The following is an 18,768-nucleotide window of genomic DNA, read 5'->3' on the forward strand; positions in this document are numbered from 1 at the left end:
ACAAGCTGATGTGGCGATCCAGTCATCTGCGTGGGGTCTAGTAAAGCAGACTAACGTCTAAAACATGCAGGGCAGTGGGTGCGGAGGACCAGCATTTGTTCGTAAGTTATACCACATGTCTCAAGCAGGGGCTCGCGGCTCAGTGAATGATGGTAGCAAGGCTGAGTATGTCAACTTGGGTCATCCTTCTCAGGGTACCTTGCTTCGTAATTCACATAGCCCAGTCATATAGAAGAAGGTCTCTGCCATTTTGCCATTCATCACACCACGTCTGCTTCTAAAAACCTCAGTCTGTGCTGAGGCAGACTGTTGGATTATCACGTAGAAAAACAGGAAGTACACGGTGAGGAAATGCTAAGCCTTTGGCTGCAGCTTCTGCCAGATAATTGCACTTTTACCAGCCAAATTGCATCCTCCATGTTTTGCACCGCAGAACTGTGAACGTAGATCAGCAGGTACGGACAATGTGCTAATTTGAATTTGCAGCTTTCCTGATTTCATTTGCAAACAGGTGTTGCACTCTTGCACCTTGCTTGGGGTGATCATTAGCACAAGAGAGGGATTTAGCATTCTGCTCAGCGGAGGCACTGACATCGCAGGGTCCCTGTTTCTATTAGAGTACAGGCCCGCGGTTGAACAGCCACCTCTTCAGTGAGTGCCCCTCTAAGTCTCCAGCTTACAGATAGAAATATGGCTCTAGAGAACACCCGTGGTACTCTCATGCCCTACCCTTCTGTCTTTTTTTCTCTCTCTCTACCACACTCACAATTTCACATCCAATTTTCCCATTGCACAGTGACACCCATTCCCTTAAGACCCCCGGTTACTGTGAGTGTGTGTATGTGTTCTGTTATTGATCAGTGTTGTGTCTTTGTGGCTCGGGGCTCCTGCTGCTCTTATCACTGCAGTGTTAAGGGTGGGGAGGTGGGAGTGTGGCTCGCACCACTGTGAGCTTCAGGACAGTGTGTGTGTGTGTGTGTGTGTGTGTGCGTGTTTTATCTACAGGGATTTACACAGATTTATGCAGTGTATAGTATTTTTAAATGCATTTTTTCCATTCTTTTGTATGTGAAAGATGCTAAAAAATATGGTCTGTTTTTGTGACGAAAATCTCTTGGTGAGTCGGAATTATATTCAGAGGGCTTCAATGCAATGAAACAACGACCATCTGTGCATCTTTAAGCATTTTTTCCCCTTTCCAGGGCTTCTTTGCCTTTTTCTAAGTTGTGTGCAAGCTTTGACATCAGTTGCTTGGTCCTCTGGTAGGTAGCAACTACTACTGCACACTTTTCTAATGTAATGTAGTTTCTCGTGTGCGTCATGTTTCAAAAGTATTTTTGATTACTGTACAGAAATTGTATTTAGACAGGCACTTCACAAGGTCTTTTTCCCCTTCCACTTCATTAATGGTAATCCATGCATTACCTTTTAAGGTGGGGTGTGTCAAATTGGACTTCCATGTTGTGTCCTCTCTGTTATATGCACTCCATGACTGTATCTTTTAAGAGCTCTGCTTTTGTGTTACATTGCATTATCAATTAAAATTGAGATAATTCATTCTTGATCCTTATGAATCGATGGAGAATCATTCATGTCTGCACCTCAAAGCATCAAAAACAACTATATTATTTTATTCCCACCTCTTTTCTGTTCGTCCCTGTCCAGCAGGAGTAATGTAACGAGTTTTTCCTTGTTCTTCCCTCCTTAAGTCCCTGTTCCACTTCTGTGCTCCATGGATTGGACTCTTATGATGGATTGCATTATTGGTTATCTTGAGTGCATGCATGTGGATGACTGGGCGCAGCATGCACGTATTCATCTCGCCCCTTTCCTTTTTTATTCCATCTGCCTTTTTCTTTTCTTTTCCCAAAAGTTCTCCCAGCCACCCTGGTCCCTTGTGACTTTTGTCCGATACACGTTCAAAAATATATGCCGGTTCACGTGTACACACTTGCGTCCACATATGGCTGCACGCGCAGGCACTGGCTCACTCAGCAGAATTGTGAGGCACTCGAGGCACCACTCCTCCGTGGCCACAGTGATTAATTGCTTTTAACAAAGCAAACAGAGTCTTGCTTGTCTGGATCAATCTTTTCCCTGTCTTGGTGTGAACTGCTGTCACCAGTAATTGCCAAATTGTGCGGTATGAAAAGATGGACACTTCCGCCTTGCCCTGGTCCTCGTCTAATGTGGCCTCCGTTTTTTCTGTTCTTGTGCTCCTGCTGTCTTTGTCTTATTCCTCCTCTTTCTATCCAGTTTACACTCCATACCTCCTTTTTTCCTTGCAACTCTCCCTTCCTTTGGATCTGCATGCCTTTGAATAGAGCTGTTAGGTGGGCATGGTAATGTCATCTCATTTTAACCTTACCATTTATAGCAGCTGCCATAAGCTTTTAGAACGGCGTATAAAATGAAGCATCCTGCCTCTTTCCATCCATGCATACTAATTGCCACTGCTCCGCCAAGCTGATCAAACACCATTAATCTATTTGTAGTATATATTTGTTTCTAAATGAGAAAATTAATATATTCTGCTACAACAGCCAGCTGGGTGCACTGAGCCCCATTGATTGTTGGCATCCATGGTCTGACTCATAGCTTTGAGCAAGTGGGTTTCTCTCTTTATTTGAGCATCTTTATACGTGCATTTTCGAGCCCTAGTTTGCTTTTATGTTGAGACCAGTTGTCAGAGGACTTTTAATTAACATAGTTACTATCTCTTTATTTCCACATATAACTGTCTACAGGTGGTAAGGAGATGCGCTTGGTTCTTCTTATGACTGGACAGGCCAACGAATCTCATGGCACACATGGAAGTAGACATCAAAGGCAGGGGAATGCAGTCAGCGTTATTAGCAGGCGGACACGATTAATGATGCATGGTGATGGCCAAAGCACGCTGTGGGAACTCGCTGTTTAATGAACTAAGACAAAGACAGTGCAGATGTGTTACGGGACTATGCAGCATTATCAGAGGCAAATGCCTCCTCATTGTGGAGCTGTGCCAATTAGTCCTCAGTGGGAGTCGGCTCTGAGGATTTCAGTCTGAAACATTGAGTACTTCTTGCTAGAATATGCGGTAGCAGCACTCCACATTTTTATTTCTTCTGCCGGTGTGACAGTTCCCCCAGGAAAATGGTAATGCTGTTCGGCTTAACTGCATCTAAGATTGACCAATAATTCTCCGCAGGAAACATCTCAGAGAGCAGCTCTCTTGATTAAACATTAATGAACCCAAACTCGCCCATACACAACCTTGCTTTTCTCAGCTTTTGTTATTATTACTTTTCCTGGGCCCCCAATATGCTCTAGTATGCCATGTACTGTATATGACTTGTAGAAGAGGCTGTCCACAAGGGATTTCATCACACACTTAAATTGGAGTTTATATTCTATATTTGGCCCCGGGGGTAATAAGTGTCTATACATACAGTACTGTACAGAAGTCTAGTTGCCTTATTTAAATTTTAATAAAAGTTGTATTTATTTTCCAGCCTCTTTAAGGTACAAACAGGAAAGGAAAAAAAAGGCTTTCTTAAACCTGGATAGAATTAATTCCTCAGTAATGTCATTACGGACATCTGCTTAGGGCAGTCACCTTAAAAAGAATAAAATGTGTGCTTCGCTCTGATGAAGGTGTCTCTCACTACAGACTCCTGTTTGTTCTGGACATTTTGCGGTTTTATCTTGTGTACAAATGATCTAGTAGTCGACCAATATTGGGTTTTCTATTGTCAGTACTGCTCATCGAAAAAAAGAAAAGAAAACGGCCAAAAATCAGCCAACCAAAATCGGTTGTAATCTAATGTTATTACTATATTTCATTTTTGTATCGTAACAAAGAGACTGCCAAATGAATATTGATGGTCATCTAAAGAGAAATAATGCACATGCCTCTATCACATGGCAGTATAAACTCCATGTTGCACCAATGCAAGTTCACCAATTCCTGCCGCATGAACATGTGGTGCCTGTGCAGTGAATTAAAGTCCATTTACCTCATATCTGGGGAGCTCTCAGTATGCAAAAGCATGGCAGAGCTGAGGGACTGCAGCCACAACAAGCCCGGTATACAGATGCTGCTGCTGCTGCTGCTGCACTGGGAGATGGAAAGGAGAAATAGGTCATTCACAATGAGGGGCTCTGATCGCCTGGATGGCGGCAGACATGTACAATAGACGAGGAACGAATAACAAGAGGCATCTCTGCATCTCCTTCATGTGCTAACCTTTATCTTCCTCTCACGAACTCTTGTTTTCCCTGTCCACCTCTTCATTGTATATGTCTAACCCTTTGTGCCGCATTACCACTGTCTTTCCTCTCCCTGGCCTCCTCCTTGCCCGGTCTTCTCAACCTCTCGGCGTCTTTTCAGCGATTCAGCTCGCCTTTACTCGGTCATGAATGAGTACATACTAGCGGAGTCAAAAGCAACGGGGGATCTCGCCATGCTTTCATTAGGACTGGCCACCATGGCTGACTGTGGGTCTTTTGAAGTATTGCAGGGCAGCCCTGGAGGAGCCGCAGACCGAGGGGCAGCCTGTGTTGCTGACTCTTTTTTGATGAAGCAACTTTCCACTAACGCCGGAGCACGCTAATGAACCCAGCACAAGTGCTGACTGAGGCAAAGAGCAGCGCCTACTATGTGTCACACTCTGAGGGGGTAATGGCTTGTTGGATTTTATTTTTCTCTGGGACCTTCGTGACTTCAAAGGGCAACAGCAGACTTCGAACGTGTCTGATTTTCTTTTTTTTTTCCAGTGAAATTTTTTTTCATTTTCTTTTTTTTTAAACACATCTCAGAAAATGTCAGTTTGATCGGCTTTCCTTTTTGCTCAGACTTAAAGGAGTGTGATTTTTTTTCTTTTTCTAAACTTGTCTACTGCAACAAAATCAATACAAAAGTGTCGTGCTTTTAAGAGTTGTTGAGAGAGGGTCAGTTGGAAACAAGCCCCCATCTTAATGATTAATGAACATGGCTGCTTTCTCATGTTGAGAGCATGTCTCTCAAGCACCGTTTACAGATAGGAGGGTATTTTTTCAGCCATGCTTGAGTTCACTGTCAAAACCAATTAAGGGAAAACAAATTAAGATGGAGGACATGGTTCCTCGGACCAGGAGAACACAGAAACATGACCAGGTAGCCTCACCAGTTTCTACACAATGCCACATGCCATTGCGCAGAAATGGACAAAACCCCAAATCTGTATTAAGTTAGTCAGCTTAGGAGTGAATCAGTTCAGCAAGAAGATTAATGAAGTCAACAATAAGAAAAAAACAAATCTGTGATGATTGTAGCTCTTTTTGTTAAAAAAATTAACTTGATGCAGTGCAAAGTCTATATAATGTAAACTACGAGTGTATTTTCTAATGAAGTCCTTCACGGCCACCTGGAGTATATTCAGGTTGGAAGGCATTTCTGCAGCCTGGAGGTTGTTCTCTTTTTCAGGTTTACCATCTGGCCTTGATTGATTAAAGCTCCTTTAAGTAATTAATGCCTACTTTAATTGAGAGTCAGCCCCTGTGGCTGTAGGGATCGTGTGCAGTGCTCAGGCAGAGCAGAGCCAAGGATCTAGTTGAGAGGGGGACGGAAATCTGTTTAGCACCCTGACCTTCTCAGCCGCTCATCTAAAGACTCTTAGGATGCTAATAGGACTTCAAATATGCTAGCTGCATCCATGTGACAAATCGAGCTATAAATCACAGTGGTAGAGCGTGACATGGCTTTTCTAACATTGGAATTAACATGCTTGCAATGAGACAGGGCATATTGTGGTTTTATCTGCTGGTTTCCAACTTTCCATTGGTCTGTTTCCTTTGGGGAAAAATGGTCCATGGTGGACATGCACGTACTGACGGGAAAATGAAATCTCTTCTGCCAAACAGTGCATTGTGACAGCATGTCAACTGTTCGACCCCACAGCTTGCCACTATTGTAATGTTTCATCTGTTAGTGATTAATGAACAATATGAGTTTTTTTCCCTTCTGTTTCACTGCGACTGTCACAATAGATGCACATCGCAGGCGATGACCTTCTTTATTGAAGGTTCCCTTTGTCTCTTTGTAATTGTTTTTTTAGGAAACGTTAAACCATCCCCCAGTCAGATAATATGAGACACAGTGAATACAGAGTGGTCAGCATTGATTTTACTTACGCGACTGTGACCTTTTCTATTCTAAAGTCCTGCGCCGCTTGCCAGTTTGACGCGAGAAGGCTAATCAATGCCTTGTAGCAGTGAGAGACTCACTCTGAAATCTCTTTCTGGCAAACTGAAGTTTACCTGGATTTCATTGGCGCCACTTACTGAATAATGAAATATTTACCCTTTAATTGCCAGCTTCACCAAGAATGGTCAGTTTAATTTGCTCTCGTTAAATCCATCTAAACTAATGGGCTAATTAAGGGCTTTGAATGGAACAGTAATTGCCAGATTCGACAGTGCCCTTTGGGAGCAATACATCAGCGGATCATAAATATTTTACTATGTCTACCTACACGCAGATTGTAAGGTGCCTCAGTTTTGCCTGCACGAGTGCTGAACATATACCTTGAACAGGACTTATAACGTTAGTTAAAAAGAAAAGAAAAATCCCTAAAGCCCTTGCAGTATACACATAGGAAGGCAGAAAATCCAGAAAAGGCTGCAACATTTTTAATTGATTGACCAGATTGATAAAGAAATGGTCCACTCAGCCTGAGTAAAAACCGGTCTGCCTGTGTTTTTTCTTACACAACACACAGCTGATCGATGCAGGTCAGGGCTGTTTGCTGCTTTAGGCTTTTTTTCTTATTAGATCTGGGAGATGGTAATAGACAGGCAGCTGTATCATGATTCTCTCCGTGTGACCCTGAGGGCAGGGGTTTATGTTTGACCCAAGGCGACAAATGTAATGCTCCTGCCCTCCCACCCCCACCCCCCGGCAAGGACAGACCTTGGACCTCTTCAGCTGTGAGGGATAAGGACCTGTACCTGCAGGTGTATTGTGGAGACATGGGTATGAATTTGGCTTTGAGTTGGGCTTTTTGTGTGAACTTGTAGTTCGGAAGATCTAAAACAGCAGTCATATCATTTAACTTCTTTTAATGGGTCTCTCAGCTAGGGCTGGGCGATTTTGGACAAAAATAAAATCCCGATTTTTTTTCTCTGAAAACCCGATTTTCGATTTCGATTTTTTTGGTAAAACTACAAAAGACAATGGAATAAATTGTTTCAAATATTTTACCCTTATTTTTAAAGAAAAATAGCAAACAAATTTCCCTATTGGGAATGAAGTGCAATTGAAAGATACTGTAAATCCTCCTTGAGTTTAGTAAAGTGACAACATTTACAATTTTCTTGACCAAACAAAGATGACTAGACGAGCTCTGTGTGTAATGCAGCCAGCTGCAAAAAAGGATCGATTTTCCGATTTTCCTTTTTTAACATCGATTTTCATTAATAAATCCGATTTAGATTTAAAATCGATTAATTGCACAGCCCTACTCTCAGCTAATTTGTCAGGCACGACAGTTATCCCTGAACATTATTGTAAGCGGCTGACACCGTGTGTACTTTGAGAATCAACCCTGAAAGTGTTGTAGTTGAGTGTGCAGGGAATGGCGTCTTAAACTCTGGTTGAAACGTGACATTTCTGGGCCACATTAGAGGCCTAACCTGCCACACCGGCTGTTAAAGAGCCAGGAAATGGAAGGAAGGGAAACAAAAAAAAAAAAAAATGCAATTTTTCCTGTGATGCTATTAGCATTAAAGTAATTCCAGTGTCCTGGTCTGAGTGGAAAGCTGATTTTAAGTATAAGGTGTTCATTGGAGACAGATGGGTGGTTTTGTAGAAGAGACACTGAGTTTGTATTTGCGTGTGCATGTGTGTGTGCTGTGTATTTGCAGCCTGCTGTCCCTATTTGATGCTCTGATTTGGTTTCTGTTTTGTCGCCAGCGGGTGCTCTGTTCAGAATCAGTGTTTTGGCACCACTTGCCCTGTGGGTGATCAGAAACCTTCTGCAGCAGGCCAATCCTAAACACAACAACAGTGAGGGGTGTGGCGCCGGCTAAACTGGTGCTTATGCGGCTCCTATTGATTTTCACATTTGAGTGCATCTCTGTTATTGCTGATCACCGATCAGAGCACAGCAAGCAGCGCAAAGCCTCGAGCTACTGAATCACAGCTGGGGCTATTGCTTAGGTGACAGGCTTCCTGTATTGTGCACGAAGAGTTAAGCCTTTTGTTTAAAGAGGCATCGGAGTGGCCAAGCTTTTACTACTCTAAATGCATGGCAGTAAACAAAGAAATAAATACAGCGTTTCTAAGTTATAGCTCAAAAGTTAGCTCAGCAACCTGGAGAAATCAGCTCGTCTCTAAGCCTTTGGAAGCGTCTTTGAGCCTGGGTTTTTAACAGGGTCTGTTTTTGTAAGGATTCATACTAATTTAAGAGCTCTTGATAAGAAACCGTGCGTACTCATACTGTATCAGGTGGAATCTCAGGCGCCGACGTACAGTAAATCTTCATTGTTACGCGCCAACTCGTACTCCCATTGCTCATTGTTGACATCAATTTGGTGTAACAGAACAGCTTGTCGAAATATTGAATTCCTACTTTAACATCTCCAACAAGGATAGACAAGTGCAAACACAGACAAGTTCCCTGGGCCCCGAAGACACCCCCAGGGTTACAGTGCAAAAGGAGCCTAAGCAATGGGCAGGGACATATGCTGAGACATTAATCTGATCATGGAAAATGAGCCTGAAACAGCTGGTGTTGCGCCAAACTCACAATCTTAATCTTGTAAACTTTCTGTTCAGCTGCTCCAAGTGTGAGCCTCATTGTGAGCAGCAGAGGTGTCACCGGAAGAAAATAGTCTGTTCTTCATTGGAAGTGTTTCACTGGTGTGAAAGAGAGCACATGCAACGATGTGTATGAGCTTTTCTTTGTGCATGTTGGTCCCTCGCACTGTATAATACAGTGCATCAAGGAGGGCTTTTTTTCACAATTCCCATCTTCCTCCTAAGCAAAAAAAAAAACATGAATATTTAAAACAACATCAAACAAGTATTCATGAAATATTAAAACATTGGAGAAAAAAGAAAAGCTTTTATCCTCTAATAATGACACGCATGCGCATCAGGGCTCTCTCAATTTAGCCATGGGTAAGAAGGAAAAACCTTCCCACTCCATCCACTCTTCTGTCGTATCAGCACATTGCTGCATTAAACATGGGAAGCAAAGATGCAGGAAGGTTCAATAATTTACCTCACACTGAATTTCAGGCAAAAAAAAGAGAAAAAGAAAAACCATAATTGGGGGTCATGGTTTGTGAAAGTCATGCTTTATGAGATGCATAACAGCTGTGTCACATTTCAGGAGGACGTGTTCTGCGAAAACTTTGCTTTCTGAAGAGCGACTCCCTCTTCTGCATCCTGTTTAGGGAGATGTTTTCGCCTGAAAGACTGAGCGCTCACTCGTACCACTCAGTTTGTGTATCTAATGCTGTGTGTTGACAAGACAGTTAATCTGCGGAGGACTCTCCCTTTCTCTTCCTCTCTCTATTCTTGCTCTCTTTTGCTTAATTTGTCTCTCTGTCTGGCTAAGAGCTAAAGGCTGTGCTAATCACTGTAGCAGCAGCGCTAAGCAGATGTGGCTGTGTTTTTTAGAAAAGATCCTGTTAAGTGTGAAGTAAGGAAATGTGTAGGGGTAAAATCTTGCTCTTCCTTCACATCACATGCTTCTTACTGGTAGCATGGCCGACCTGTTGGTTTTATTGCTGCAGCTTTAACCCTTCCTGCATGTATGCTGGCTTATGCTCTTGGGGATTTCACTTAAATATGCCAGTTTGAGTTTATCTTGGGCCTCCGTAGAATTAGTATTCAAACGCTGCAATGCATATTCAATTGAACCTGTTTGTTTTATAAGCATCAAATTGAATTGTTGGATTAATCTGAGGTTATTTTGTGCAACCTCGTGATGTAATTTGAAGGCAGTGGGAGATTAATGGGACAAAAAAAATCTTATGGTGCATTGATTCTATTGTTTTCACCTTGCTGCTTTCCTTTACACATTTATTCCCATTTTTGCTGTACTTCAACATATTCAGTGCCCAGTCCACAGCCGTATGTGGGACCGGTTGTGCTAAAGTGAAATCATTTAAGATGAGACCAGTTTTTTTATTTGAAGGTAGCTTTATTTTAGCAGCCTTTTTTTTTTTTTGGTCCTCTTCTTTCCTTGGTCGTCTCAGTCGGGGCACAGCGCTTAAGGAAATAAAAGGGAGAGCAGTCACATTGTAGGCTAAATCTAATCAAAGGGAGAAGTGCTTTTAAATGTCTTTTGTTCCTTTGGGCAAAATGTTTTGCGGGCCTCTCGGTCCTGTGCGGCGCACCCTACCCAAACTTCACTGCTGCAGAATGCAATTAATATTGAGCGGCTACCCTGGCCCGCTCTCCTATCATATAATAACAGTGTTAGAACAAAGGTTAATGCCTTGAATTTAATCTCTCTGCTCGAGATGTTCAATGGAGTTGCATTGCAAGTGAGGGGAACTGGAATTGTGTAGGGGGAGGGGGACGGGGGGGGCAGTGGCAGATCTGGGGAGAGACTGGTAGCCAGTGGGGGGCTCAGACAGAAGCATAATTAATTACTGGTCTCTATAAATTCAATGTCATGTCTCATTTTCCGTAATCCTCCCGCCTTTCTCACTTACTGCTGGTGCTAACAGAGAGGTTTGGAAAGACTAATGAAAAGGCCTCTTAGATGCTAATGGCAAATTAGCCTTCATGTCAGCTTTGGAAGCTGTGAGTGAATGACTTCCCACTCACCGTGGAGGTGGTCAGACCGCAGCCTGGACCGATGCCCCACACGAGCAAACACACGCTAGAGAGGCTAGCTTTCTAAACATGACAATTTCTTTGCTTCGCACAATAGTTTGTCCCCCATTTATCGCATGCTTTACTCCTGTAATTGTGTGTTTAAGAGACACAAGCCCAGATTTGACTACTCTGAGAGACAGTTGCCTTTGCCTTTGGTGGATTTATTGCTTTGGATCATGAATAATAAGCTGCTTCTCGTTCCATCCCTCTTCGCGGCTGTTGTTAGACTGGACCGGAGTTAGCTTTAACAACTTGGATGATTGTCTGATCATGCCTCAGACACAAACCCAGGCGCATGCCTGGATGAAACATCTTTTTTCTCTCTCTAGTGAGTCCAAGCAGACATACTGAAAAAAAAACACACATACACACCCACTGAAAGGCTTTGGATCCCAAAGACGTCGTCTGTTTTAAGTTTCATTCTGCAGTATATTCCAAAACATTTTAGTCTCTCACTGAAAGATACAGTGTGTCAGACGTTGCATGCAGTTTATTATGCTTCCAGAAATGGGACTTTCTCAGTTTTATGAATAAATGGCTGGTAACAGATCAATTTAAGCTTTTTTTTCAAGCTCGAAGAAGCACTTAAACATTCCTAACATAACGGACATGCACATCTGATTTAAAAATATGAAGTCTTGGGTCCGTTGCTACTATTTTACAACTGTGTCATGCCAAAAGGAGTTGCACAATTGGTGTTCTTTAATCCAGTTGGTGTTCCTCTTTAAGCCACAGACAAACTTGAGTGAGTACATCTGTCTCACTCTCGTTTTTCTTTCTCTTTACTTTTTCAAACACAGCCAAAGAGAAATCCCAGCGCTCTACTAGTACAGTCAATTCCCACCGCAAACAGACATAAAATATCAAATAGACATGGAACACTTGTTCCTGAAAAGGCAACGAGCCAGAGTCTAACATGTGCATTTATGTAAAACTTATAATCCAATTAGCAAGTACAAAAAAAAAGCCCCACTGATCACTCTATAATGGGAATACAAAGCATAGAGATGCCATGTTTGGAAAACTACTCATGTGGAAAAAATGCAAATGGCGTGAAATGAGTGTGTCTGGTAATGTGTTTGAATAAAGCTGCACGCTGCGGCGAACAATCGGAGCCCTGATAACTCTGTCTGTTCCCTCTTTTTCTCTCCAGGCATACTTCCGACAGGGTGTTGCCCTTCAGTACCTTGGTCGTCATGCCGACGCACTGGCCGCCTTCGCCTCGGGGCTGGCGCAGGACCCCAAGAGCCTACAGCTGCTGGTGGGCATGGTGGAAGCCGCCATGAAGTCACCGCTACGAGGTGAGTCTATGCGTAGGCTTCAGCAGGTTTCCACGTGGTCGTCAATGTCCGTGCGCTTTGCCGTTTTAACATGTACAACAGCCTAAAAGCCTGTCACTGATAATCCTCACTCTGTCAGTCAATAACCGTGTTGGGGTGACTTTACCTGTCAGTTTTTTTTTTTTTTTGTTTTTTTTTTCTTTTGGACTCGTCCTGCAGGCAGGGCCTCTCTTTATCTGTCTATCTTCCCTTCTTTGTAACAGACTGTTGGTGTCAAGTACTTACCTCCGGCCTCTGAGGCAAAACGCCTGCAGCTTCAGCACATCTTATTGTCAGTCAGGCTGATCACACACACAGATAGCCTCTTATCTTAATGAGCATCCAACACTAATGCCATTGTGTGAGCCTGCCCCAGTGGTAGCCTTTTCCCTCAAGCTGAGTGGATTTATAAGTGGGGCCAAGATTACCACCAAAATGTTGTTTTTTTTTTTAAGCATTATTGTCTTTCGTAGTAGGACGCTGCAGTGACTTGCTATTCTGGCTAAGACAGCCCCCGCACTTTTATCCCTGATGACCAATGCAAAAGCTGTTTTTCTTCTCCTTTTTTAAAGTCATCAAATCTGGATGGGGAGAGACTGCCAACAACGACTGAGTCACCCTGCAGTGCTGCACTGTCATCACTTCTTTGACAGACTTTGCTGAAACTGTATCTCTGAATAAATGTGATAGTTTTTGTCATCCAAGAATGACTGAACTGTGCAATGAGCTCAGTAGCTGTAGGCCTTTGTTCACCGAGGAATCAGTTTGTCTTTGATTGAATACTCCTTTGAATATTTGCATGCAGATGCAAAGAAAAAAGAATGAAGGGCCCATCTTAGCCACTATGAGCCTTTAAGCCTGCCATTGGAACTGATACAAGGATGGGGTTTGGGTGTGAGCCCAGACCTGTGCATTGTGGACCAGAATGGATCTTCTCAGTAGGGTTTGGCCAACATTTAGCCCAAGCCACTTAATCTCTTAATTGTTTACCCTATTTCCCTGAGTGCCAGGGAGCCACCGGAGGACCTAATCCAAGGTGTGTGGAGGAGAGGTAGCTAGGTCAAAGGATTAAGAACAATGATCCTCTCAGAGGGGCTCTTGGCACATGAGGGTGATAATCAATGTTACGCCAGCAAACAGGGAGGATAATCAGCGTTACTCAGGCAAACTCCCCTGATAAGTGAAAGGTAGGGCAGCCCTGCTTTCTCTCAGGTCAGGATTCAGGTTATTGACCACCTTTCCCACCAGTTTAGCTGGTGTTAGTCAACGTCCCAGAATCAGAACACCTGGAAGAGGTGACTTCACAGTAGGGGTGTAACAATACATCGTGCCGCGAAATTTCGCGATACGAAAACGCCACAATACGTGTCGTGGAGGTGACAAAGTGTATCGCGATATTGGGTTATTAATATTAATCTATTGTGTTGACTGATAACGCGCATCCGACCACGCGTGCGAACCGTGCCTCGACCCACGGACCAAAATCTTACTCCGCTCAGAAGAAACTAGTTCCGTTTTGCGGTCCCGATCACGGACTTTTAGGGTTTTGAGCTCTGAACCTTTAAGTCTGATGTAGAGTTAAGCCTTACCTTATTAAATTAAACTTTTTTCGGGTCGTGAGTAGGATAACACGGCGACAACTTCTGCTGAATTCCAGTGTACTTTAATGTCCCTCAACAGTGTAGGATTTTAGCACATCAACACCTAGTGCTGTATCACTCCGCCCAATGTAAAACATACTAAGCGCTACAGATTGACTACAAACTGACTAGTGTAATTATAGTCCCCGATTTACAGAATATAAAGAATATATTTATAAAATAATGAACCCTGAATTACCAAAATATCCTTCTTAACAAAAATAAATCTCCTCTTACACTTATAAGGTGAGCATGAATCAATCTTTTTTATGATGTAAAATTGTATGTATTTATTTACTTTTATTTATTTATTTAATTTTTGTTGTTAAATTTCTGGAAAAGAAAAAAGTCAAATCATACATGAGAGAAACTATTCAGTTTGTGGCTAAATATTTTTATTGTATGAAACTGAAGATGCATAATGCAAACCTGACATTTACTTTTAGTTCAGTTTGTGGAAAATGGTTGGCCTGGCTTTCTCTATAAAACTTAAACAGTTATAAAGCATTACAAACTGTAACAATAGGGCAAAAATACTGCTATAATATCGTATCATTATTGTGACCTCAATATCGTGTATCGTATCGTGAGATTAGTGTATCGTTACACCTCTACTTCACAGTGACTCATAAGTATGGTGTGTTCATTCAGTGAGGTCCAGGGATTATTACCATGAAGCCTTACTGCTATATTTTGGATGAAACTATCATCTCCAAACAGAAACAAACACACACACACACACACACACACACACACACACACACACACACACACACACACACACACACACACACACACACACACACACACACACAGAAAAGTAATTTCTTTCTAATTACACTTACGTCTCTTTTACTATACGTGCTGTGTAAACACAGCCGCCCCCCCATGTGTGTATACTGTAAACTCTATGGACTACAGTTGCCATGTTGCCAAGAAAGAGCTGATTGTATCTCGTTGTGATTGCAGTGTTTACTTATCTCAGTGATTCATCTTACCGCAGGCATGTCGACAAGCTGGGATGTTTTTAGTCTTCTCAAAATACACTTGTGTTTATGTTATGCTCCTGGGTGAAGAGATCCAGTTCATGACATCCATGTCAATATAAGTAAACAAACAAAACAAAGGTGCCTAATGCAAATACTGAACCTTTGGATGATACAGAAGCATTTGTCTTTAAAGACTTATCATACTGTGACATGTTTCCACAGTACGTTTAATATATGTATAATGATTTTATTGTTACGACTCTTGATCCTGTATCATGTGCAGTTTAACTCTCAACACAAGCTCGTCACGATAGGGCAGACCGGTGAAATCACATCTCTCTCCGCTTATGTTCTTCCGTCTCTTCTCATCTGCACATGCCGATCGTCTTAGCGACAGTTTTCTCTCCTCTGTCAGCATTGTTGAACAGACCACAAGAAATGAGCCTCTCACTGTTTTTTTTTCTTTTAAATATTCAAGGCTGTGTCACATTAAAAGCTGCTTTGGGCCAATGAAGGTCCATGGAGATTAAAAATATTTTTTCAAATGGAAGTGTTTCCAGTTAAACTATAGATGAGATTATTTCATGGGATGGCAGCTGCTAACCCAGGCTGGTTGAGTTGCTATTAAAAGATTGCCCTTGAACCACAGAAACTGGACGCTCTGCTCATTAGCATGTGTCCCACAGAGATGCCTTTAAGCAAAGTGCTTTTAATTTTCAAGCACTGCAGGGACAGTTTTGTAAATTAATTTATACATAATTTCCATCAAACCCAACAGAAAGATCAAACTGGAGAGTGACTCGCCCCTACTGAATGTGTTAGTATAGCCTATTCTTCAGTTTGATAATGAGAAAAGCACAAAAGTTTGGCAGGATGGAAATGACTTTTACTATGAGGAATGTCGTTCATGCAGATTATTTAGAATTCATATCAAATTCGTCATTCTGTTGCTATAAATATTCGTTTACACGCTATATCTATAGTTAAAAACAGCTATTAGAGATTTTCTGTTGTTGTTGGGCTAAAATGTTTTTTGAATGAGTTAACGTCTTAAATAGAAACCAAATGTGCTGCTGAGTGCCTCAAACAAGACGGGGAAACCATCTTCTGTCTGTAATAACTACAAACAAACACATGGCATCTAGATGACTGGGGAATATTGGCCACTGCCTTTAAAACTACAGACTACGAAACAACTGCCTCCTTATTTAGGCACAATGTAGCGTGCAGTATGCAGTATGTGAACAGTTTCACAGTCTGTAGTATGTTAAATAAAGCAGGATGATGAGCTATTTGTTGAAGAATTTACGGTGTGGTGGCGACCCGTCCATCTTGTATACTGTATTCCATAATACTACGAACAATTACAGTGAAAGCTGCAACCTACTTTTGGTTATGCTGTAGCTTAATCACTTTTAACAATATCATACTAAGTATCATTGATGGCTGCTGGACCTCTATGCAGTACTATTGTATACAGCGTTGTATTAACAATATCAGTCTTTAAAATGGCTATAATAGTTTAATAATGCTGATTTTAAACAATGACATTTCATGATAGTTCTTCACTCTTCCTAAAAAAAAAAAAAAAAAAAAAAAGACAAATTTAACTCCCCCTAGTTCTGAACTCTTAGAGGCTGAGGAGACACAGGTGTTGACTGTTGGTTCCTGATGTGATTCACTGCCTGATGAAAGACACCATGTGCGAGTACTGTGGGGTAATGTACCGTAGATCTATTGAACCTAAGAGTCAGATCCAGTTTTATACAGCGGCGCGATGGCTTAGTGGTTTGCACTGCTGCCTCACAACAAGAAGGTTCCTGGTTGACTCCCGGACCCCGCTGGTTTTGGAAGGCATGGCGTTTGCATGTTCTACTCGTAGGTGTTTTCTGGTTTCCTCCCGCAGGCTAAAAACATTTATGTCAGGCTGATTGATGGTCCTGAGTAGTAGGTGTGAGTGCGTGTGGTTGTTTGTCTATATGTGGCCCTGTCCAAGGTGTAATGAGCTCCAGCATTCTGTATAGGATTAAGTGGGTATCGAAAATGAATGAATGAATGAATGAATGAATGAGTCATATCAGGTTATAAAAATGACAGCTGATCCAGAGCACACAGGGATGGGTAAATAAGATGTAAAATCACACATAAGGGAAATACAAATAAAAATGGAATTAAACAAAATAAGAGATTCACACAAAACATGACTTTTACAGCAGCAATCAAGCACATATAAATCCAAATTATATGTAGCAAAACAACAGAACTTAAAATGAGATATGAAAAAATAATAATCTTTGTTTGAGAGCATTATTTGGGGTTTTGAAGTCTGTATTTACTCAAAAAGTCACTTGTAACAAAACCGTGTCACTTTTTTACCACCTATGGTCATGTGAAAAAGTACAAAAAAAAGAAAAGTTTTAATCATAAGGTTTTATTAAAACCAACAAAAGTCATCTGGATGCTGTGGATCTTAAGTATTAAGCACATATAGAAACACAGAAAACCAGCAACATATGAGTTTATTTTAACATAGCATTCTCATTTATTTATTTTACAAAAGTTAAATGGAAAAAAAATGATAACCATGTGGACAATACTAAGTTCCCCAAAAAAATCTAATGTCTCCTTTAACCAAACTTCAACAAAGACAAACATCAAAACACATAAACCATGAAAGAATAGGATAAAACATTGCATAAGTTCATTTTATCTTCAATTTTAACATCGTACTAAATCATACATTTTTGAATAATTTCATAAATCGTAATCACAAAACTTGTAATCCCTTGATTGTTATATAGTCGGAAGAAAATACTTCTCAACCCTTCTGTACATTTGTACAAGATCTTTGCAGAGTAGACAGACAGAAGAGAATGAAATACACAAAAATAATACACTTATTGTCACATTTATGTAGGGTAATAGAAGTCTAATATCACAGTGGTATGGTGTGGCACTGAATGCAGTTAAAGGCAAGACCGAAGAAGCTTTTGGTAAAGGAATTAAGGGGAACCGGTCAGGAGCAAAATTACATATTTTAATTTCTGTTCTTAAGGGTAGACACCAATGAGGTGTAGCTTGAAGGTCCTGCAGCACATCTGTCCCAAGACTCAGTGTGCATTATCTTTAGCATTTGACTGTATTCCTGTGAATGTGTGTGAAACACAGTGCTCTGGTGTTGTCATAACCACCCGTTTATGAATTCAGCAGCAATGACACCTTTAAAAAAAAAAAAAAAAAAAAAGCATTCTCAGTGTTTGATTTATGACTCAACTCTCTGTGTCACTCTGAAAGCAATTACAAGCTATGAATGGATATTACATGCACACATTGTCTCAATAAGCACAACATTCTGCCAAGTGCAGGAACAGAAGCCTTGCTCTTGAAAGAGCATCATCAGTTATGCTTTTTGTGTGCCTGTAAAGGGAGGTTTCTCATAACGCATCTCTGTGTGTGTATTTGTGTCTCTTCGTGAATAAGCATCATCTTTTAAGAACTATTAAGTTTGTTCACATGTCATTATGTCTAAATATTTGTTTAAATGAATTGTAAATAGTTCAAATAAAGCATATTAGAATGTAACCTCGACTACACCCATGGCCAATATACCAGTCTGCACATTAACATCACGCAATCATCTGTATAATGATTTGACCTAATCAGTTGCAATTTACAAAATATTTGCAAATGCAGGGCCTTGCATATTTGCCATGCCCTAGATAGGCTCCAATTCTTAGCTTCAAAAATACACAGAGGCACAAAAGAGAATAAGTTAGTGTAAAGTATCCCTGCTTTCCTTTCATGAGGTTCGATGTCGGTGTCAGCCAGAAGCCTTTATAATCTGGAGGGGCTGTGGATCCCCAATCCCAAGTGGCCCTCCATTGATTTATGTCATGGTCTGCATTTTCAGCCTCTTCTAAGGTCACCTTGTGTGTCTCCTCTTCTTCGCTCTGCATTCCCTCGCT

At 41.4% G+C, this 18,768-nt stretch overlaps 1 protein-coding gene across 3 annotated transcripts in view; it reads left to right on the top strand.

The window, feature by feature from the left end:
• The window catches only part of LOC133450318 (tetratricopeptide repeat protein 28-like), a 204,394-nt gene that overhangs the window by 111,298 nt on the left and 74,328 nt on the right, over positions 1-18,768 (top strand). For all 3 annotated transcript variants that reach the window (XM_061728843.1, XM_061728844.1, XM_061728845.1), the window contains one exon: positions 12,009-12,156. In XM_061728843.1, the coding sequence (XP_061584827.1) occupies positions 12,009-12,156 (148 nt within the window). The remainder of the gene's footprint in view (positions 1-12,008; positions 12,157-18,768) is intronic.

This window comes from Cololabis saira, chromosome 9 (genome assembly GCF_033807715.1).
Source record: "Cololabis saira isolate AMF1-May2022 chromosome 9, fColSai1.1, whole genome shotgun sequence".
Taxonomy (NCBI): Eukaryota; Metazoa; Chordata; class Actinopteri; order Beloniformes; family Belonidae; genus Cololabis; species Cololabis saira.